Source organism: Drosophila serrata, unplaced genomic scaffold (assembly GCF_035046125.1).
Source record: "Drosophila serrata isolate PLE 108 unplaced genomic scaffold, ASM3504612v1 contig_34, whole genome shotgun sequence".
NCBI classification, from domain to species: Eukaryota; Metazoa; Arthropoda; class Insecta; order Diptera; family Drosophilidae; genus Drosophila; species Drosophila serrata.
In genome coordinates this window covers 532088-557020 of record NW_028256932.1, presented here as the reverse complement: position 1 = coordinate 557020, position 24933 = coordinate 532088, and the positions used below count along the sequence as shown (strand labels likewise).

The 24933-nt window shown below is 38.9% G+C and overlaps 1 protein-coding gene across 7 annotated transcripts in view; it reads left to right on the top strand.

The window, feature by feature from the left end:
* Positions 1-24933, top strand: part of Nipped-A (Transcription-associated protein Nipped-A) — a 321958-nt gene that overhangs the window by 26910 nt on the left and 270115 nt on the right. For 6 of the 7 annotated variants that reach the window (XM_086834335.1, XM_086834337.1, XM_086834345.1 and 3 more), the window contains one exon: positions 8073-8267. In XM_086834335.1, coding sequence (XP_086690461.1) covers positions 8073-8267 — 195 coding nt within the window. Of the gene's footprint in view, positions 1-8072; positions 8268-9058; positions 9290-24933 lie in introns of those variants that run through there. The other variant, XM_086834351.1, reaches the window with a different exon arrangement.

Below are 24933 nucleotides of genomic sequence, written 5' to 3'. Positions count from 1 at the left end.
CGTCCCACAAGGTAGCCACCTTGGTTCATTGTTATTCAACTTATTTATCAATGACCTGCCGCAGATTCTAGGTATTTGAATTTTATATATATATATTTTTGTATTTCTTTTTATTTTTTAATTTTGAATCCATTATATCCAGAGCTCGCAAATAACTGTCGACCGATTTTTTTCTTGCGCTCTCGTTGCGAGCACAACCGAAAAAGTTCATACTCTCTCGCTCTCGCTCTTGCTGTATTCTTTTATGTTTTCTGTTGAACGTTTTTCGTTGAGCTCTTTGTGTGTCGCTCTTTCAATGAGCATTGCCTAAAGAGCGAAACGAGAAACGCTCGCACAATGAGAGTCAGCAAAAGACCGATTGACCGAAAAACTCAACGCAAACGGTCTTTGCATTTACTCACACACACTCAATTCACGATCACAATACAGACGCTTAACGACTTGCTTGCCTATGCGTGTGAGTGTATACCAATACATATGCAAAAGACTTTTTGCTTCACTGAACACGACAAAACGGTCTTGGAACAACCAGAACAAAACAGAATTAAAAAAAACGTTTTCGCTCTGAGCGCGAGCGAGCTCATTTAAGCACTCTTATTTCGGTTGCTCTCTGAGTTTTTTCGTAAAGTGTCAGGAAAAGACACTTATTTGCAGACAACGAGAAACGGTCGACAGTTATTTGCGAGCTCTGATTATATCTGAAAAATATAGTGTCAAAATTTGTCAATTAAAACAAAATTGGCGAAGTAATGAGTATTTTTATTTTTGCCGGATTTTCTTTTTACAATGGATTTTGTGCTTAAAACTTTAAAGCGCTTTTCCCACAGCTTAAAGTCGGTTCCAATCATAACTTCAAAACTACTGCATCGATCCCCTTAAAATTTTAAACACTATTATAACTTCAGTCAGAAGTTTGCAACGCAGTAAAGGAGGCACCTCCGACCTTATAAAGTATATATATTCTTAATCAGGATCAAAAGCCGAGTCGATCTAGCCATGTCCGTCTGTCCGTTTCTACGCAAACTAGTCTTTCAGTGTTGAAGCTATCAGAATGAAACTTTGTAGTTAGTCGGAACGGGGCGGATCAGAAGACTATATCAAACAGCTGCCATAGGAATGATCGGAAAATGTTTACAAAAAATATTATAACATTTTCAGTTTTCAACAGAATGTGATCAAATTTGAGATATAGCCATTTTATATTACTTTACATTTTTGTGTAAAATTTTACGTATGTATTTTATATATCATAAGCTCCCAGAGAAAGGATCAAGAAATTAATACAAATAAAAATTAAAACTTTTTCAGTTGTCAATTAAATTAATACCATTAAAAATTATAAAAACCTAAGATGTTGCCATTTTATAATATTATACAGTTTTGTGTAAAACGATCGAGAAATTAATACAATTAAAAATTATAACTTTTTCAGTTTTGAACAGAATTTGATCAAATTTGAGATGCAGCCATTTTATATTATTTTATATTAGAAAATCGAATGACTATATCATTTAGGTGCCATACAAACGATCGTTAGATGTGGAGGAAAAATACAAATCTGTGAATGTAAAACTGCAAATATAATATGTAGAGGTGAACGGAATGAAAGCAGGCATTACTTCAGTGTTTCTTAACATAAATATATATAATTTATATTGTATGGATTCCTAGTCATCGAAGTTCTATCTGCAAAGGTATATAAACTTCAGCGTGCCGAAGGTAGCTTCCTTTCTTGTTTTTTTTTTTTTTGTTTTTTTTTTTTTCTCATAATTTTAATTTTACAATGGCAAATTAGAAGATTTTTTGTGTGTTTGTGTGTTTTTCACCTCAAAGTCTTCAAAAAATTCAAAAATTTGAATTAAAAAAAAAAAGAAAAAACTCGACAGCGTTATCTGGGGTATTCTTTAATCTAACGAATAAATTTGGATTTTTTGATGTCCGATGATCCGGCACCGAGTTATGATTGGCACCGCAATTCAACTTTTCTTCGAGAAAATTTAAAATATTTCTTTGTAAAAATTTTATAGGTCATTTTTCGAATGTTATACTTTAATTTACTATTCGTTAAATAAATAAATTTTAGCTGTGTCGTCGGGAAAAAACACAAAACAATGCCATTTTTCGCATTATTTGACCTTATCCCCCCCTTAAAATGTGGTTGAAGGAATTCGATTCTCCGCTTTTCAGTTCATTAGTTCGGCCTTTAATGGAGTATGGTTCTTGTGTTTGGAGTTCTCACCCAACCTTAAGATTGCCGTCCTACTCTATTGGACTTCTAATTAATTTTCCCTCCCGTAGGACGATGAATGGCATCGGGTTTCTACACAAACTTATTTACGGAGACGTAAAGAGCCGCTATTTGCTCAATTTCCATGTTCCCCTATAACATATAGAATGTGTATTGCCTTAGAATAACTATCACTGTAGGAGAGCTTTTGAAGTACATTAACCCTTTTGGTTTTTAACACGCTGTTATTAGTACGGGATGTATGTATTTATATACCGATTACGATAGCCTCTTTGAATATAATTATGGTACTAAAAGCCTTCCGAAACTAAAAACTTTATTACTTGAACAATTAGCTCGTAATGTATCCTAACTTCCTTTCTCGCGTCTATCTCGAACGCGAACGTGCCTTACGTTACACGGCTGCGCCCCTCGGTCGGCTGAGCCGACATATATTCTTATATTGGGTTGGCAAGAAAGTCTGTCGTTTTTTTTTTCAATATTTTCAAAGATGATTTATTTATATCAGGACTTATAATTAATCAATTATGTATTGGCCGTTTTGTTCGACCACTACTGACCATCTCTCGGGCAGCTGATCTTTGATCTTTTCCAGCAAAGAATCGAGACAAGTGGTTTTCGAAAGCCTCATCTGAATCAAAGTTTTTACCATTCAAAGAGTTTTGAAGAGAGCGAAACAAATGGTAATCTAAAGGTGCTAAGTCCGGACTATAAGGTGGATGTGGAAGCACTTCCCAATTCAGCTCCGTTAATTTTTGCCGAGTGACCAAAGATGTGTGGGGCCTAGCGTTGTCAGGATGAAAGACTATACCCTTGCGACTAGCTAGTGCCGGCTCCTTTTCCTTAATTTTTTCCGCCAAATTGGATAGCTGGCGACAGTACACATCTGAATTGATGGTTTTATTCCGCCGCAGCAGCTCAAAATGCACTACACCCTTCCAATTCCACCAAACAGACAGCATAACTTTCCTCTGATGGATATCGGCCTTTGATGTGGCTTGGGCTGGCTCATCTTTCTTGCTCCATGATCTTTTTCGTTGGACATTATTGTAAACAATCCACTTTTCGTCGCCAGTAATGATCCGCTTCAAAAAAGGATCGTTTTTAATCCGTTGCAGCAGAGAATAGCAGATGTTGATACGCTTAGTTAGGTGAATTTCCTTTAAGTTATGCGGAACCCAAACATCGAGCTTGCTTACGTAGCCAAGTTTCTTCAAATGGTTTTCAACCGTTGTATGCGACACACTGAGCTTCTCTGACATCTCCCGCGTTGAATAACGCCGGTTTTCATACAGCAAAGTCTGAATTTGTTCGTCAAAAACGGCCGATGGTCGACCAGAACGTGGGGCCTCCAAAATCTCCAAGCCTGAATTTGGCAAACCAGCGCTGACATTGGCGATCACTCATGGCATCTTTACCATACACTTCGCATAATTTTTCGCGAGCTTCGACCGCTTTTTTTCCTTTTCGGAAGTAAAAAAGCAAAATATGCAGAAAATGCTCCATGTTTAATTTGCTATAGCTTCCACAAATGTTATCGAATAAATACCAAATTTTTGTCGATGTACCTAAGACAATAAGCTTTAAAACGATACTAAAAAGTGTGACCCTGGTGGTCGTAAATAAATTAGATTAAAAACGATTACTAAACAAAAACGACATGACTTTCTTGCCAATATATACATAATCCTACTTAACAAAACTGCATTTAAATTTTGTTGATACCTCTTACCGTTCGTTAAATATACGAGTTTGAATTTTAGGTTAACCTTTGCACGAAATAAGCTGTGAGCCACTGTATATTTATATATACAGCTGTGTTCATTGAAATAGCAGTGCGACAGGAGATCAACTATAAATCGGGCAAAAGTTCCGTTCGATTTGCTCTACTTTTGTTTTATTTTGTTATTTTTCACATAAACCAATAGTTTTGGCTGTTCAATGAAATAGTAGTTTTTGATTTTGTTCGGCATAGTGTCGAAATTTGTTGTATTTTTTAAAAGTTAGTTTATTTAAGTCCGATTTATATTTCATACGTAATTAAAAAAAAAAAAGTAATCAAAAAAGTAATTTTTGTGGGTAGAGGACCTCGCCTCTTCAAGACAGAAAGGGCAGAGGTTATTTGGGTTAAAAAGTAAGGCAAATCGCATAAAGAAATTTCAAGAATTTCAAAATGTTCTGCCTACATTGTTTCTAATGCCATAATAGATGATTTGAAGCCCGAAAAACAAGGGATGTTTTGCAAAACTACAATTACAGAGGTCCGACGCATAGTACGCTTCAGCAAAGCTTGTCCTTTTGAGTCCTGTAGGGATATAAAAGGGGATACTGGCTCAGGGATCAGATATGTGACCATTTGCCGACCACTTTTTAAGAAAAATTTGAATTTGCGAAGTCCATAGAAGGTATTTTTACTTGGTTAAAGGCATAGCAACACCATGTTGGAGTTCGCCAAAAACCACTTGAACAGGCCACTATCCAAATGGCGTAATATCCTTTGGAAAGATGGTCCAAACTGGTTATATTTGGTGGAAAACGGACTAATATGTCCGTCGACCTCCAAATACAGAGGATCGCGCAAGCCAGGCGCTGAAGACAATAAAGGACGGTTGCCCGAAAATCGCGGTATGGGCTTGCTTTTTATACAATGTTGTAGGTCCTATACATATGATCGATGGCATCATGGACCAACATGCATATGTACAAATATAAAAAACAGTCCTGCAGTCGTATTCTAAAGAAGAGTTGCCATTAATTTGGACTTTTCAGCAGGATAATAATCCTAAACGCTCCAGCGATTTGGCCAAGGAGTGGTTTTCTGTAAACAAAAAGGTAGATTCAATGCCATGGGCAGCACAGTCCCCGGTGTTAAATCTCATAGAAAACTTATAGCGGGACATTAAGCGTTACTTATCGAAGAAGTCCCCGACTTCTAAGACGCAGCTTCGGCAATTTGTGGCAGGCATGGTGCCAGATTCCCCTCAAGACTTGGAGGACTCCATACCACGTAGGTGTAAGGGTGTGATAGCTAATAAAGGCTTTTCAACAAAATATTAGATCATATCCTAAATATATATTAGTAGAATTTGGTTATTCATACGATATTTTTAAATTTATAACATTTATTTTTAATTTTTTTTACTTTGACTGATATTTCAATGAACAGCAGAATTTATACTTTTTTTTGTTTGTTTTTAGCTATATCTCCTAAAATGTTTAAGTTACCCAAACTAAATTATTATTATATTATTAATAATTAAATAAACTTAGCCTTTATAAAAAAACTTCTTATTAAAGTAGTGTTTGTAGCGGTATTTTCCAATCCTAAACGTGCAGATCGTAAGCACTGCTATTTCAGTGAACACAGCTGTTTTATATATATATATATACTAGCTGTACCCTGCCACGTTTCTCTGTGGCATATTATGGTTAAGAGGGCACTTCTGAATACATCAAGGTTCTGGCAAAATCATCTTTCTGGCATAAGGTGAAGAAGGCAGTCAGAGTTGTCGCTGGCGGATTCAGGACTCTTTCTTGCACATTTCTTTCTGTGAAATAGACACGTTGACCATTCTCCAAATGGACTGCCAAGTGAACTAAATCTGAATAGCGTTCATGAATGGGGAACGAAAAAATTCTCCATGCAGCCTCGTTGCTGCTTATGTATCTTCCAGCCTGGTATTGAGATATTTCATCGACAACTCGTACTGCATTGTTGTCACCATTTTCTGCCTGAACACCAAAAACTGCCATATCGCTGCCTTTATTCACGTACTTGCAGATATATTTAATCGATTTCACGGAATTGCAATATTCTACGTTGATGTGTTACGTTACGTTGATGTGCGCTTTGTATGATTTTGACAATAGTGGTGAGTATGGAACCACCCAACGATTGTCTACCTCAATATCACCAATTCTCATGTTTAAATTTGCCGAAGTCCCTCCATCTTTAGTTGACCGTCTCCCATACAGAGGATATCCATCGTCCCCTGTTACGGTGTTGGCTGTAAATGCTCGACGATATCGCTTGGAACACTTCCCGTCTACCATGCATGGTGAACATGGGTTGAGGGTACCACATGGGCCATGGATCATGTTCTTGATGACAACTTCATGTAAATCCGTATCAACCTCGGCCCGTGGAATCTCAGCGCATATAACATCGTTGATTTCATCTGGAGTAATTTTGATAAAAATCATACAGCCAAATCAGTATGTGCGCATGCGGCAATCCTCTCTTCTGCCATTCTACTGAATACATCCAGCACCGCACAGATCCAAAAACTCCATGTTTCACAATGAAATCCATCAGTGACTTGAGCTTTTGTCTGAAAACACGGGCTGTGATGTCATGCCTATCCCTATACGATTGTCCAGGAAATAACAGCTGTACTATCTCGTCCCAAGCTGGATTGCATGTGAAGGTGATAAATAAGTCTGGACGGCCGTGGCAACGAACATATGCCATGGCATCTTGAGCATATTCCTGCATGTGGCGTGGACTACCTATGTATGAGGATGGCAAAATCGTGAGCTTTCCAACGTTGGTTGTATTACGGTCATTCATCACAGCATCCCGCAAATGTATATATTCATCCGACCGAAGTTTCGTCTGATTCAAGCGGAGGAACAGCAAACGTTCTGTTTCAATTTTTGCATACATATCGACAATGTACTGATGAAACAACTGACGACATTTCAATATATGGTTGCAATCGGTCCTCCGAACCATTAACCTGTATGAGTAAAAGTTCATCGCGCAGCCGCGTCTCTCGGATGGAGGCCCGTTCTTCGTCAGTCATATTCGTAATCTTACGTCTTTTTGCTTCTGTATTGCGAATACGACGACCCAATCTCGACTTCTTTGGTGGCATGACTTCGTTTCTTACTGAACCTGAACAAAAAAATAAAATTTGTATCTCCAATTTCTTCTTTCAAAATGTTTTGAATGTTTGACAGGAAATGCTTTGATTCAGCTGGCTGCCTGTAGAGGGCGCAGCAGTAGGGGCACGGGGAAACGCTAAAAAAATTGATATATTCGCAACCGCAGATAAGCTATCAACATCAAAAGTAGACAATAACCGAGCTGGAACCTCAACGCATGTTGTGTAAAAATTTGGGCTTAAACGGTTCAGAACTTTTCAAGTCTATGAAGGATGTAGACACGAACAGAGCATTTTTATATATATAGATATATATAAAGTCCAAAAATCTTTCGAAAAAAAATAAAACTTTTACAATTTTAACAGATTTTGATCAAATGTTAGAAATAGACAATACATATTTTTCTACAATTTTGAGTACAATTTTATAAAAATCGGACTACTATATCTTATATCATTATGTATGTATATATAGAAGTGATATAATATGTATACGGGTATGCAATACTAGCTGTCATTACTTCATTGTTTTTTAACAAAAATATATAAAATTTGTATTGTATTAATACCTAGTAAGCGAAGTTCTATCTACAAGGGTTTATGAACTTCGACGTATTTCTACCTTTTCTAAGAACTAGAAATTTTTAATTAATGTTTTAATTTTATTCATTATTTCGTTATATTGTATTAGATATAGATAGATTATAAATACAAACTTCGGTCTGACAATGATAGTTACCTTTCTTATTTAATATTTAATAACATTTAATTTAAAAAAAAAATTTAATTTTAAATTTAGAATTATTTTTTTAATTTTATTTTCGTTTTTTTTTAATAGTTACATTCTGGTTTTTTGTCTGGCCATGCAAGAACTACAGATTAAAACTATTTTATCAATATTAAATTTATTTACTTCTGTACCATATTATATTTTTTAGATTCAACTGTTTTTGGGATTCGTAAAGGATATCTATACAAATTTGCCCAACCATCTTACATCTATTTTTGAAACACCGAGTGAGATTTGGATAAACGATTTAAAAGATTTAAACATTGAAGTACTTTTGTCTGAAGCATATTCTGTAAAAACTATTCATGTCGAAAAAACACCGGAAACTAATACTCAACAGATCGTAAGTAATGTGTTTTATTATCTGAACTTAGTGACTTCCCCCAAAAACCGGACTTCCAATCCTAGACAAAAACGAAGTGCTCGAGACTCGACTAACCATCTTAAAAGAGAATGACTACTACGTTTTTATTTAATATCTACTTACACTTAAGTGTGGGCACAGTTGTAAAGTTGAACTTCAAATGCAATTTCCAGGCTTTTCAGATATTTTTAAGGCGTGGGTAAGGTATTAAATTTTTTTTTTTTTAAATTGAATGCACATTATCTGCGTCAAAATTTCAAGTAGGTTAAAGCAAAATTGACGAAGTTGTGAGTGTTTTCAAACCTGCCGGATTTTCGTTTTACACTGGATTTTTTCTTGCTTAAAACTTAAATGGGTTTTTCCCACAACTCACGTTTTCGAAGTCGGTGCCCCTCATAACTTCAAAAAATTCTGATCGTTCGATACTATCCATTTACAATTTTAAATACTATTTCTGTACATATTTTACGAGGTAACGTTTTCGAGTTTAATTTTCAAAAATTGGGATTTAAAAAAAAACTCAACAGCGTTACCTGGGGTAAATTATTATCTAACGAATGAACTTGGATTTTTTATTTCCGATAATCCAGCACCGAGTTATGAGGGAGGGGCACGGAAATTCAACTTTTTTCGAGACACGTGCGGACAATGTCTACCATTGCCTAATTTTAAAATATTTCTTAGTAAAAGTTTTATAAGACATACCTTTCGTTGATTAAATGCATTTTAACTGTATCGTCAGAGTTTTTTTGTATTATTTGTCCTTTCAGCACTGGCCAGATCATTAGATCAGATTTATTTCATACGCGTCGCAGTGATTGCCGCAAGACTGCTACTCAGGCATTACATTGGCCTTTGGCCAATCATGTTTTATTGTCATTTATTTTTATTATTAAAAGTTTGGGCCCGGTGTCGGACGACTGGTGGAAATTGGTCTTTTAATTTTTTTTGTTTCTTTTTTAGATTTTTTGTAAGATAAATTGAAATAAACTTCTTTGTTGGGCATATTTTGGAAAGTGAACGTTTATTAAAATCCGATTTAGTTGTTTTATTTACAGACGATTGAAGATGTCTTCCTTTTTAAAGAAGGCTTGCAAGTTGTGTGTGGTTTCATCAGAGAGTAACATATTGTGTTCTAAAGTGAATAAGTTTTATGCCCTGTCCCAATTCATCTTAATTTGTGTATAAATAATTAATAATACATAATAATAATAATAAAAATAATAATTGTGTATAAATTAATGGCCTCATTTTAATGAACCAAGCCTTAGGAGTTATGTGTGGTTGCAGCAGATAGTAACCTATTGCGTTACAAAGAGAATAATCTGTAAGCTCTCTCCCAATTCATCTTAATGTGTGTAGTAATATAATTAGTGGCATCTTTAATTTTTTGCTGCTCCATTTTTCTAATTCGACTACAATGTTTGTGTTTTTGTTCATAACATTTTAATTAGCTCCAGGGGAATTATTTAGCAAGACAATTTTCGAAAAAATATGTGTAAAGCAAAATCTAGCAGGATCAGAGACGAAACAAAGATCGAGCCGGCGCTGTAAGGAATTTCGAAAATGGTTGACTTGAGACAGCGAAATCTCGAACAAGCCAGCGATAAAGTCATGTTGTGTAGAAATTAGGACAGTATTGGTGGAATTGTTTGAGCACCAAATAGCACCAGGGATAATAAAATCGCCTAGGACAGCCAACTGGTCTCTATCCAAAAGTCTACTGGAAACCATTTGAATAGCGGAAGGTGGTTCCAATAAATAGGAAGTTACGACAATGGAGGTATGTACGAAAAGGTAATAAAAATGGAGCTACCTTTGATAGATAGCTACACACAAAGAAATTCAATATCGTTACATTCCTCGAAGGTTAATAATTCTAACGTGAGTGAGGAGTCCACTGCTATAATACCTGAGCACACAGCCAGGAATTCGGTCGGGACCTGACGAATAAACTGGCTTGACACGATGAAGATATAAAAGGAGAGAGCTTTCGTTTAGGCTAGGACAAAAAATTAAGTTTGGTTTGGGAAAGTCTGTTGTAAATTCGAAGAGTTTGAAGAAGTTGTTTGTAAAGTTTGACCGAGCTGATAAATAAGATGAAGGGGCAGATTGAGAACCGGTGAATTTAAATTTAGCATACAGCCTAGATTTTTTATTCTTAAGTCGGCTCAACTCTTTAGTAAACCACGGCGGTTTATTCGAGCTTGGCGGATAGTATAACGGAATACATTCAGTAAAAAATGAATTCATGTCATTGTAACAAATATCAACGGCAACTGCCATGTCAGTGCACATGTATAGATCGGACCAATTGAACTCTTTTATAAAATTGTTCAGCCGTTTAAAGTCCGTCTTCCGGAAACAGGACTTTTTTGACTGGATATATTATGTAAGTCGGACCCAAAATACAGAGTTACATCAAAAGTAGGATGATAGGCTAAACTGACTCTCGCAGGATCAGAGACGAAGCAAAGATCAAGCAAGCGCTGTAGGGAATTTCGAACACGGTTGACTAGAGACAGCAAAATGTCAAAAAAGCCAGCGATAAGGTCATGTGATAAAGTTAGGATGGTATTGGTGGAATTGTTTAGGAACCAATTAACCCCAGGATATTAAAATCACATAGGACTACCAATTGTCCGTATCCAAAAGTCTATTGGAAACTGAATAGCGGAAAGGTGGTTCCAGTAAATAGGAAGTTCCGATAATGGAGGTATGTAGGACAGTACAGTAGGTTTTTTTTTTAACATTGTCCACCGTCCGAGCTGCAACGCCTATGCACTTGGCGTGCAAGATGTTGTCGCGCAGTCAGCATCTGATGGTAAAGCAGAAAATTTGAGAATTCATAATTGGGACTTACAACTCTACTTGAAGGTTTGGAGATAAGCGAGAGAGAGAGCGATAGATAAAAAAGCGGCACAAAGAGAACGAGAGAGCCGGGGAGTGAGAGACCGTGGGTATAAGCACTAAGCAAGAAATACATGTAGAAGTCAAACAGTACAAAAAAGTACTATCATAAAAACGGCTGAGCCTGGAACCCCAGAGCACCCGAACGAAATGTCTAGAACCTCAGAGTGCGTTCGGCTTTTTCGAGTTCGAAGCATTCGTTCGAAATCGAGCACAACAAGAATTCAATTTTCATTGGCAGATCGACCGTGGAACGATGAGCAGGTGTGCGTTTCTTTGCGCTGTGCTCTCGTTTCTGTGTATGTGTGTATATGTGTACAAGCGCTCGCACGTTTGTATGCGTGTGCAAATTTCTGCATGCAGAGTCTTTTTCATAGATTTCAAACGGCCACAGCCAGTGCGCCGCGGCGGCGGCTCACTTGCTTATGACGTCAGAGCAATACTTAGCGGCTAGCGCTTGCATTGGGAGCCAAATTATTTAAGTTATCTAACTATAATTACTACTTATTTTAATTTAAGTTTTTTTTCACTTGCATAAGCAACAACAAAAAAGTGTGGTAAAACTGCAAATATAATATGTATAGGTGAATGATATGAAAGCAGGAATTACTTCATTGTTTTTTAACATAAATATATATAATTTATATTGTATGGATTCCTAGTCATAGAAGTTTTATCTGCAAGGGTATATAAACTTCGGCGTGCCGAAGTTAGCTTCCTTTCTTGTTAAAACTATTTCGTAAGCATATTTTTGTTTTCTTCAACGTGCTTCCATTTGCCCAAAGAAGTGTTTTTTCAAAAACGGCTACGTCATGCCATAGCCATACTTATATAGTTATAAAACATTTTCTTTTTGAATTTTTGATAACAAATGTGGTGTAGCATGTAGCATCATGTAGACCATACGATCATTCCCTAAAAAAATTCCTTTTTTGACTGGCTATATCAGCCATTCATAAATTTTTTTTTTTTTTGCTTTCAATAAGTATATTTTAGTTGAACATATGTACTTTGATATACTAATAAATAAAAAGTTGTATACTGAATAACTTTGTCAAAATGTATTTTTTAAAAACACTCAAATTTTCTGGCGTTCAGGGTGGTCTACCCCCTTAAAGCATTTGACTCTGTTAACAATTCTCTCCTCGTAAGGGAAATCGATCTAATAGGTTTTCCAAGTGATCCTAACTGAATCTCAAGATATCTGAATGGCAGGACGCAAAATGTCCTCTTTAAGAATAATTTATCTAATGTTCTAAGGGTTACATCTGGCGTCCCGCAAGGAAGCCATTTGGGACCCTTATTATTTACATTATTTATAAATGACCTTCCCAAAGTCTTGACTATCTCCGCTTGGACCCAAAACTTGACTTTATAGATCATATTTCGTCTATGGTGAATAGAGCCAGGGGTGTGCTTGGATTTATTAAACAGTGGTCGAAGGAATTTAATGACCGCTATGTTTCCTCTTTAGTTGGAGCCCTCAGTAGGGCGTCCATAGTAAACTCATCAAGTCGGTTCAAAAGAACTTTTTACTTTTCGCTCTGCGCGGTTTAAATTGGGATGCAAACCAAAGTTTACCATTTTACACTAATAAACTCCTTTCTTTAGTGTTGCTTCACTGTAGAAACTCTTTTGAATTGCATGAAGCTTTTAGAGTATTGTGTACACATTAATTTCTAACGTAGATACTATCTACTAGATAGCCTTTCAAAACTAAAAACTTTAATTGTAACCCACTTAGTAGACATGCAGGCAAGCAATTTGGTAGCACGCCAGTAGTTATTTTCCTCGTCCTCTTTTCTATTTTTTCCTTTCGCGCCTACTAAGACTTAACCCAACAGGCACGTGCCTGGTTTCATATGGGCCATTGTATATACTTACCGTAGTGCAACAACGTCCATTAAAGATGCAATGCAACAGAGAGAGAAAGACAGCTCATCAATTTGTTCGATGCAATGTATGCACTTACTCCCTTTGCATCGGACGAGTAAAAGCTACACTTTGGAGTTTGTATTTTTTCTCCCGCACGATTTCCATTCGAATAATGATGATCGGGTCAACATTACTTTTCTACGACTTACGGACGTGAAAAATGTCCCGAACTCGACGCGTGGAGTCATGTGAGAAGCTTAGCTGGTTTAATAGTGATCTTAAGTTATCGCCTTCGAGATAACGGTTTCCACCCTCTGCCTCAATGCTCCCATATCCGCGACCTCTCGGTGCACTCGACCTTCTGCTTAACTTCACCCGAATTGCATTCAATCTCTCCGAAAGGTTGCCTGGAAACGTACCTAAATGAGATCCAGCAGTTGTGCTAAAAGAGCATCAGAGAAACATTAAGATGCTCCAGTGTCTTTCCGAAGGAGTTTACTGTACAACGTCGACATGTTTTGGATGTGTTGTTTTCAGAGTAGCTTCTTCAGTGTATTGAAGTCGCAGTGCTAGTTTGAATAGGTGTGGGCAGTAAATATTTATTTAATTATTTGAATAAGCTAAAAGTTGGTTTAAAACTAAAAACTAACTTATTGTGTTCACGTCAGGAGGCCCTTCGCGGAGCCGCCTCTGTCCACCGAGCCTCCAAAGCTTTGGCCGCTCTTCCACTCCCGCAAGTCGGCTCTTCGCGCACTGCTTATCGGGCTAGTCTAAGCGCTCCCGCGCCCACTCTTCGATGTTCGCGAACGCCCGCTCCCGAGTTCCCGAGCTTCGCTCGCTGCTAAGCGAGCTGAGGGACGGCTAGTTCGCGCTCCACTTCTCGGGCCCGCTCTCGCACTGTTAAGCGTAGCTTATCGGTCGGGAGCGCAGCCCTTACATTTAAGCTATTTTAGTCTTATGTTTGCAGCATAATTAATATCGGCCAGCCGGTGTACGCTTGTTGCGGGAATTCACCCTGATCGCCGAACAGTCTGCCGCTGTCACGATATTTTTTTTTCGCTAATTTTTTGTGCTGTATCCATACACTTTTTTCTGTTCGCACAATTCAATACAGTCCACTTCTCGACGCTCCACTGTGCCAATACAAACCCTAAAGTTTTTCAAGAAACAAATTTCGTCAGCCAAGGATTTAAAATAATCCGAATTTTATAAATCCTATTTTTTATTTATATCAATTTAAGATACATATATTGGGCAAGCTTCGCGATATTCTGCGCTGATCATCGATCTCCACAATTATCTACATACATATATATTGGGCAAGATTCGCGCTATTCTGCGCTGAGCATCGATTTCTACAATTATTTACATATATACATATATATTGGGCAAGCTTCGCGCTATTCTGCGCTGAGCATCCAAGTTATTACATACATATGTATATACACACGCCAGCATAAGGGCATACCAAGTAATTATTTGTCATTTTTTTTCGTCTCCTCTTTGTGCCTAGAGCGTGTACAAGCACCTGCATTCATACATTCCACAGCCGCACAGTGCCTACGAGACAAAATCCGCCATCTAAAATTTTAAGGAAATTTCGTGAACCAAAATTTAAAATTATCCGAATTTTATTTATCCTATTTTCATTTAGATGAAAGAAATACAAATTTACACACATACCTCCATACATACAAGCTTCGCGCTATTCTGCGCTGAGCATCGATTTCCACAATCTACATACATACATATATTGGGCAAGCTTCGCACTATTCTGAGCTGAGCAGCAAAACACAAACACAAACTAGTGTTTTTAATTGTCTTCCATTTAGCCGCCGACACGACCGTGTTGTTGTTGCCCTGTAGTTCTTTAGGTCCCTCACTCATCACTGCTTTGCCGACGGCTTATCCCAGTGAGCTCTTCTCCGCGACCAAAACCGGATGTTTGTTTTTTAAATTCTGCATCGAGCATCGATTTCCACAATTTTCTCTCAAACAAAAGCCAAGGGTTTATTTCGACCATTTCATCCGTGATCAATAAATTTGGCAACAATTAATTACTTCCGACCAATACGTTCCTAAATCCGTATTTAATTTCTTACGGGATCCATCCACATTTCGTGACCAATTTTCTAAGCAAAATGTAAGCAAAACTCCATGTCCGAAATATATTGAATATTAAGAGAAAATACAAGGATTTCAATTTGCAAATTCACTACTATTCAATATTAGCCCGAACTACCAAAATACAAAATAATTGTAATTTCCAATTAAAATAAAAAATTATTCCTGAATTTTAATTACGGCCGATTCCGTCAATCCGTTTGGGAAGATCCCAGTCCGCATCTCCGCGACCCTCTCCGATTAACTTAAAATCCACTGTTCGACCACAAAAAATGGCTCAAACCGCCATCGACATTGCGTTGAGGAAGTTTATTGCCACCACAGACCGTGTGAGTCAATTCGAGGCAAAGATCCAACCTCTAGAAGCCCCAGAAACCACCCAGCCCTCTCCTTCCACGTGTCAAGTGCGTCGCGACCAAATTCGGGCTTTGTGGGAAAAGGTGGAGAAGAGTTATGAGAGCTGCTCCGAACTGCTCTCCGTGTCCGACGACGGCGCAGACACTTCAACGGTGTTAGAAGCTAAGTATAGCTTCTGCTACTCCGTTTATTCCAGGTGTGTAGCCCAGCTGCAGGAGATAATAGAAAGGGGCGCGGCCCAGTCAACTCTGGCTTCCAGCAGCACACACTCCCTTCCACCGGTTGTTGTTTACCACCGCACTATGGTCCAGAAGTTGATTTTTTTTGGCATAAATTCGAAATTTTCATGTTTATATTTTGTATTTTTGATTTAAAATTATTAAAGTTAAAATATCAAACATAAACAAAACTAAGAAAATATGCTTTACAAGCTGCTCTGAAGTTTTTTATGAGCTTTCGAAACCAAACAATCGAATAGCTGTTTGGTGATAAGAAATTGGCGGCAAATTGCTGTGTTTACTTTTTTACGTGAAAATAAAAATTCTTTGTCCGAACAAACTATTGATAGTAATGGAAATTGTAAATCAAGGTATGTATTTTTTACTGAATATAGTATGTTAATGTGTAGTCTTAGTGTTTGTGTTTTGTTTAATGTTCAATTTATGTGTATTTTCTATATAAAATTAAAATGCGTCCCTTGTGTTTCGTGGAAAAAATCTAACGACCTGACGGCTGCTGACAAAAACTAATTACTTCAGTTTGTACTAAAATATGTCGTTCTTTATCGGTAATTAACAACTTTTCCCCGTTCGTCCCCTTTTTCACGCAATTCCGCAATATTTAGCGACGTTCGAATTTCGCCATAGCGATCTCTTCGATATTTGGCTCAGCAATAATCGCAAAATATCATCTGTGTTAGATTGCATTTATGAGAAAATAAGCCATTACCACGTCGAAGATGATACAAAATTTGAAATCAATAAAAAAAAACAAGTAATTTTGAATCAATTATTAAAAAAATGACTACCAAAATGCAACTATATGGTCGAACGTTTTCAGGAAAAAATGTGGAATGATATGATATGGGTCTACGAGTAAGCGTGCCAAAGCAAAATGGTAGCGGGAACAGCAATGACGGTAATACAGCAAGAAGAGCTTTTGCAAATATTGAACAAATATCACCCATAACCGGCTTTGACAAAACCCTTTTAAATAATTTTCACGTTATATTAATAGCAGTTTCATGTAACTTTTATATAAACTCTGACAAATTTCAAACTTTTTGTGAGAAAACGTTTTGCCTATATATGCATAAATACCCGTGGTACCCCATGTCACCAATGATTCACAAAATATTAGTCCACGGTTTTCAAATAAATAATTCAACGTTAGTTCCACTAGGATGCTTAGGCGAAAATGCTTCAGAAGCCCGCAATAAAATGTATAAAAAAGACCGACTCTCACACGCAAGGAAAAATAGCCGAATCAATACTATGACTGACATTTTCCACAGGGCGATCGATTCCTCGGATCCGTTACTATCTAGTGTCTGTTTAAGGGAAAGAGAACGAAAAAACACAAAAAAAAGCAATTCCCAAAGAAGTATTAAGCCTACTGGAGCTGCCGTCAACCGAGAACAACATCCCATTTGAAAAGGAATTGCAATCTGATTGTGATTCGGATGACGACTTGAACGAAGGCAGCTCAATAATACTAGAAGAAGAAGAAGAAGAATATAATGTTTAAGACAAAACACATACATAACATATAAATATGTATATATATAAATGTAAGTATATTGTCTGAATTCAGCTTCATACTCAATTTCTAATTATAATACTACGAATCGGTTCGTATGGGAGGCAATAGAGGGCGTGGTCTCACAGACTCAAAAGTTTTTTTTACATTATTGTCTTTCTGAAATATCATAATGTGCAAAGCTTTAGGTCTGTAACTCTATTTTTTGAATTTATGCCAAAAAAATTGACTTCTGGACCATAGTGCACCGGTAGACACCGAGGTGTTTGCGGGCGACTATCTTCGTTGGCCCACGTTCAGAGACCTTTTCACGGCGGTATATATCCACAACCCTCGTCTCACCCCGGTGGAGAAATTGTTCCTTCACTTCTTCTTCCCAAGTGAACGGACGTGTTTTTTTCTTGCGCTCTCGTTTTGTATTAAAGATTGATTTTAACCACCGGGGTTAACTTAAATTTTCTAATTTGTGTTTATAACTTCCCGTTCACTTCGCGTGTTCTAATTTGTGTACATAATTGGCTTTATTTTCCAATTTAGTTGTGCTGCTAGTGTTAGCTTTTGCATATTTTGCATTCCTTTTTGTGCCTTCTTCGTCTAGCTTTTGTTTGCGCCGTCGCAACAGCTAAACGTTTTATCTATCTATCTCCCACGCTCTCTCACTCTCTCGCTTTAGTTGTGCCGCTGCACTTCTTATTGCACCTGATCTCATTCGCTCTCCCGCTCTCTCGCTCTCGCTGAGACTCTTCACTTCTTTCTTAATAGCTCGGTTGTTATTATTTCAAAGTACAAGTACAGTGGTAAGTCCATATAATGTCCGGAAATATTGTCTGTTTTGTCAAAACCTGCAAAAAGGCAATTGCTGCAGGTGACCTTACAATCGGCTGCTGGCTGTGCGACAACGTCATGCACGCCAAGTGTATTGGAGTTACAGCTCGGACGGTGGACGATGTAAGATAAAACATCGGCCTGCGTTACTGTTGTGAGGCCTGTCGCGATGTAGAAAGGGAAATGACGTCTTTCATGCGGCAAACCAAAAGCGTTTTTAAGGGCATTTTAACGAGTTTTCGTAAAACTCTTGATATGTTCTTGGCGCTGGACACCCAATTTAATAGCCTTACGCTTTTTAATGAGTCTCCTAGGCGCAAAAAAACTGCTACTGGTGGGCAGCATGTAGACGGACCCCAACTACCTGCAACGGGCTCTCAGCAGCAGCCTCCCTCGGCACAGCCCTCGACCTCAGCATTAATTCCAAGAGTGCTGAGATCGAGCGCTAGAAAAGATTCGGTATCCGAATGTGCTTTTAGATCTTCATCGTGTCAAGCCAGTTTATTCGCCAGGTCCCGACGGAATTCCTGGCTGTGTGCTCAGGTATTGTGCCGACGCCCTGTGCTATCCCCTTCTGAAATTGTTTACCTTGTCCTTGGAAACCTCCCACTTTCCCATTATTTGGAAGGAATCGTTTATTATTCCTCTCCACAAAAAAGGTAGCAAATTGGATGCCAGCAATTATAGAGGAATCTCTAAGTTGTCGGCCATCCCTAAATTATTTGAAAACATTATCACCCCTCACTTACAGCACCTTTGTAGCTCAGTTATTTCTCCATGTCAACATGGTTTTATGAAGCGAAGATCAACAACAACTAATCTTTTGGAGCTCTCTTCCTATATTATAAAGGGCTTCCATAATAATTGTCAGACAGATGTAATCTATACTGATTTCAGTAAAGCATTTGACTCTGTTAACCATTCTCTCCTTGTTAGAAAACTCGTGTCGTTCCTAAGCTTGCTACTTACACGCTGAACTGCTGTTTTTTGAAAAGAATTAATTCTGTTGACGATTTGGGCGTCCGCTTGGACCCAAAACTTGACTTTATTGATCATATATGCTGAATATAGCCAGGGGTGTGCTTGGATTTATTAAACGGTGGTCGAAGGAATTCAATGACCCCTATGTTACTAAATCCTTATATACTTCCTTAGTTCGTCCTATCCTAGAATATGGATGCTGCGTTTGGAGCCCTCAGTACGGCGTCCATAGTAAACGCATTGAGTCGGTTCAAAAGAACTTTTTACTTTTCTCTCTACGCTGTTTAAATTGGGATGCAAACCAAAGATTACCTTCCTACTCTAGTAGACTCCTATTAATAAACTTGCCGTCCTAAGCCAATCGTAGAACGATGCTAGGGATAACCTTTATTTTTAACCTTATCCATGGTGATGTGGAAAGTGCTGACTTGTTGAGTCAGCTTAATTTCCATGTACCATGTAGAACTACTAGATCCTATATCCCATTAGTGTTGCGCCACTGTAGAACCTCCTTTGAACTGCATGAACCTTTTAGAGTGCTATGTGCAAATTATAATGATTTGTACACACTAATCTCTAACGTAGATACCCTTCCCAAATTAAAATCTTTAATACTAACACACTTAGTAATCATGCAAGCTAACAATCTGGCAGCACGCCGGTAGTCAATTTTCCTCGTATTCTGTCCTATATTTTCCATCGCGCCTACTAACACCTAACCCAAAAAGGCACGTGCCTGGTGTCATACGGGCCACTTGAATGTACTGACCTTAGTGCATCAACGTCCAAGATAAAAAAACTGGCGAAGCGCACGCCATTGTTTCCAAGGCCCCGCTCACCAATGAAGGTTTCGTCTCGGCTTGGCAAAGCCTCACCGACCGCTTCGAGAACCGGCGGTTGTTGGTCAACAGCCAGTTGAAAATCCTTTTCAACATCCAGGCTATCCCCCAAGAGTCCGGCAGCGCGCTAAGGGAGCTGCAAGGCACTATCCAGAGTTGTCTAGCGGAATTAGAGATGACCGACATTCAAGTCGAAGCCTGGGACTGCCTCCTGGTGTACATGGTTTCCTCACGCTCTCCAAGTGGGAGCAATCTATCCACAATAAGGACAAAATTTCAACTTGGAACGAGCTAGACGCGTTTCTGACCGAACGCCATCGTACGCTGGAGGCCATCGACGACGTTACGCCTACCAGCTCACAGCATTTTCCGCCAGAGTTGGCGACTCCGAGGGCCCCAGCGTCCCGGCTTTATTCTTCCGACTTCAGAGTGACTCCAACACCCAGACCCAGAAGGTGTGACCTATGTTCCAGGGAAAACCACCCCCTGCGAAGATGTCCCCGTTTCCTTAAAATGACCGTAGTCGAGAGGTCAAATATCATCCGAAGAAAGCAACTCTGCTTGAATTGTTTGGCACGAGGCCATCAGCAGCGGGATTGCCCCAGTGCCCACTCCTGCCTTACATGCCGCAGACGGCATCACACCCTGCTGCATCCCAGAAACTTTTCCTCCAGTGTTCAGATTGCTCCTGAACCTTCCAGCCCAGTAACTGCACCGATCCAAAGGATATCCGCGTTCTCCACGCGAATCACTTCTTCCAACGCCTTAAATTACTGGGTACCCTACGACATCAAGAGCGGACGTTCCCGAGGTAATTTATCCTACCCATGCCGAGTCTGCAGCGGAGTCCATCCGCTTCGAAAATGCCACAAGTTCCTCAGGCTTAGTGCTGAGAAGAGGCTCAGCGCGGTGTCCACCAACCGCTACTGTTCGAACTGTTTGGCCCACGAACATTCCCAAGGCAAGTGCCGCAGTGGTGACCGATGCAAGACGTGCAATCAACATCACCACACGCTCCTGCATATGCCTGGAAGTCCAGTTCCCGCACCCCGATCGCAGCATCGGATGACTCCGTGCTCCCAATTCGCGTTATTTAATGACCAATCTTCTAAATGATATATTTTTTCCAGTCCGCTTCGAGAAGATGCCACCGCTTCGCACCACGCGAACGCTCTGATCAGAGGTCCAATACAACCGATTCCGTTGTTGCCACCGAACTTCATCCGCTACCGACGTCGACGTCACCTCTAGGATCCTGCGCCTCCCCCCGGCACTCCTCAGCCACTCCACGGCCTTCGTCCACCGATCCTCCGCTGCACTCCGGTGCGGATAGGCAATTTCCGCCGCTAGCCAGGACACCCTGAAGAAAGCGGCAGTGCTAATATGTTGCAACCCGAGTGATTGGAAGGGGGGGGGGGGGGGAGAATGTTCGCGTCAGGAGGCCCTTCGCGGCGCCGCCTCTGTCCACCGAGCCTCCAAAGCTTTGGCCGCTCTTGCACTCCCGCAAGTCGGCTCTTCGCGCACTGCTTATCGGGCTAGTCTAAGCGCTCCGAGTTCCCGAGCTTCGCTCGCTGCTAAGCGAGCTGAGGGACGGCTAGTTCGCGCTCCACTTCTCGGGCCCGCTCTCGCACTGTTAAGCGTAGCTTATCGGTCGGGAGCGCAGCCCTTACATTTAAGCTATTTTAGTCTTATGTATGCAGCGAAATAAAGCTGACGATTTTGAATTGCCCACGACGCCCCCGCCTTTACTTTTCGACTTCGCTTGCGACGTGGGAATTTTTCACTGGGCTACGTTTTCCAGGATCTTTAGCGGCAGGATCGCCCCTACAAACATATTGTTTAAGAGCATTAGCTGCTGTGGCTTACCGCTAGTCTGGTTATTTATAGATATTTACATGTTGCTAAGGTGCTTACATATTTATAAATTGACCTAATTGACTAAATTTTATGTATCAGGTTGGTTTTGTGAAGGAAGGAGAAGATTTTGTTTGAGTTTGCTGTCGTTGGATCTGCTAGAAAGAATTCGTGGGTAAGGATATTCTTCTTTGTTGGGAAAGTGCAGTGCAGTCTGTTAGAATGTGCTGGATGTCTATCGGTGAGTTGTTGCAGAAGGGGCGTTTTTGGCTTGTGTGTGTCCTAGACGAAGCCTTTTACTTATTGTTTGCTGTTTCTTTTAGTTTGTCGTTTTGAATAAGAAGTTAGAAACACCCCAGTTTAGAGAGATGGAGATGGATAGTTTGTCTCTGCAGTCTTTTCAGTTTCTCAGAATAATGTTTGTTTAGGTGTAGTGTGATGATGTCTTTGGTGTTGTAGTTATCAATGAATGTAAATGGGTGTTCTGCGTTTCCCTTTCTGTTGCGTCCGCTTTCTCATTACCTTTTATACCGATGTGGCTCGGGATCCAAATAAGTTTTATTTTTGGGAAGAGTTTGGTGATTAATTCTTATTGTAGTGTGGGGTAATAGGAATAATTGTTGGTGTTGGTAATGTATTTTATAGAGGACGGGGAGTCGAAGCATATTGCCAGGTCTTATATACAGGACGAAGGAGTACTGATGTAGAAGTCCAGATTTGACTATGTTTGTGTCACTGGCTACACTGTAACCCACTATATCGTTGGCATTTTTGCCGCTTGTGTAGAGTAATTGATAGTAGTGTAGTGTAGTGTAGTGTTTTTGTTGTAATGGGATAGGGATGTGTTTGTGGGTTTTAGGATTATATATGGCTTGTATTTTTTGGATGGAGGGTTTCCGGTTGGGAAGTGTGGGAGGGATAAGGTTTTTCAGAAGTCTATGATTTCATCTATTGTGCTGAGGTATATATTTTTTTTTTTGTGGGTTTGGACAATTTGCCTATTGTCGAGTGGAACAGTTTAGTTACGAACTTGCCTGTAAGAAGCTTGCGTCTGTTTTCTATTGTGTTTATTTTTGTTTCGATTAGAAAATTGTTAGTTGGGGTTTTGCTGAATATTATTATTGCAAGTATTGGCTGGAGTTTATTCGGAGCAAAAGTTTGCCTCTTTTGACCATAGGCCGGTGTGTTGCCTATTTCTGGTGGGTCTATTGTTCTTGTTTGTGTTGTGGGGTTCTGTATGCTATGAATGGGCTTTGTGGGGTGATTGCCTACATTTTTGCTGGGTCAGAATTTGAATGGATTTTGGAGGTCCATTTATCGATGGAGATTTCTTTGGCTTCCCTTTTAGACCTTCTGAACATGGCGTTAGCTTTTTTGTATTTGATTTTTCTTTGTTCATAACGTTTTTAAGGGTTCTCTATTAAAGGTTTTTTGTTGTTTTTTAGAAGGGGCAAAGTTTTTGTTCCACCAGGGAACAGTATGAGGAAGGGAGAAGGTGGTGTTCTGTGGCATGGAAAGGTGGGCAGATTGGATCAGGTTTTTTAATGGAAGCTTGCTTCTTTGATAATTTTGTTACTGGTTTGTGTGCGTAAGGATTGTTTGGAGATGTGATTTCTAAAGGGCGAGAAAGAAGGTCTCTCCAAGAGATCTATTGGGAAATGTTGGCTGAGTTAAGATAGAGATCGATATAAGTAATGTGTTTTGTATAGTATAGTGTGTAGGGGACTTGTCGTTTAATAGCATTTAATTGGTTTTGTCAAAGAATTTGGTGATTATCTTTCCTCTAGAGGAGCGCCAACTGAAGTCTCCAAATACAATAGTAAAGGTGGGAGACGGGTTTAGAATATTTTCTAAGTTCTTAAGATTGAATTGCTTGGAGCGAGAAATGTACTTTGATATGAGCTCTCATTTTGTTTTAGAGTTAATAGTTACCCCAGTGGGTTCAATGTCTCCGCTGTAGTTTTATGGAGTTATGTACCAGAAGTGCTGCTTCACAGAATGCTTTGGTGCTATTACTGCAGTATAGGGAGAAGTATGGGTATTGGTAGGGAAATTATGTTGTTAAGATGGGTTTCTTAAAGAACTATGATTTGGGACTGATATTTTTTAATAGGGATTTGTTATTCTGAGCCGTTCTTTCTATAAGGATTGTATGGGCTATTTTTTGTCGCGTTTGCGTGTTGTTTTTATGGCGTGGAGTTTTTGTTGCGTAAGAAATACTGAACTACTGGTGGGGTTGTGTGGACTAGTTTGTTGTTGTTTTCGTTGCAGTTTGTGCATTTCTGGAGTCTTGTGCATTTTTCGTTGGTAGTGGGGTCTAGGTGTTGTTCGAATCCGCAGTTATGTGTCTTTTTAGTATTTTTCGGACATCGCACAGTGGGTCCAATAGCTCTGCTAGCAGAATTAAATTAATAACTTTAGTAAATTAATATTTTAATGAAACTTAGTATTTACAGTTTTTAATTCATTTTACGTATATTCTCCAAATTTCAATATCCTACGTTAGATATTTCTCATACCTCCCATACAAATGTTAAAAAACCATTTTCAACAATATAAATGTTAACATTTTTTTTAAATTTTTAAGTGTTTTATTTTTTAATTTACATTTTAACTAATGAGTTTGTTTTCTATATATTATTCACTACTATTATTCGGAATCTGAAGATTTAGAATCATTATTTAAATGTGGGAAATTTATTAGAAGACCAGCAACAACTTTATCAAATTTAATAGATTTAACCGAATTTGTTGACATTTTAGACAATGATGTTATTAGTGGATCAGAAGACACGAGTAATGCGTGCATAACATCTTTCATTGTATTAGATCTATTATTCTTTCGAATGATTCTCCCGTATATTCCGGAAATCCTTATTCCTGGCTTCCAGGGCTTCTTCAGACATCATGCCAATAGGAAGACCCACATGCTTTATGATGTCTGCACCATGAATTAAAATCTTATGGACAGATGATGGCATATAAAACCATGGATACAATTCGACAAACATTTCAGCTGATTTCATGGCATATGAACTAAATGCATCGATATTGATTTCATAGCCACAAGTTAATGCACGTAAAATGACACTAAAATTATAAATGAGTGCCTCGCATCCTCT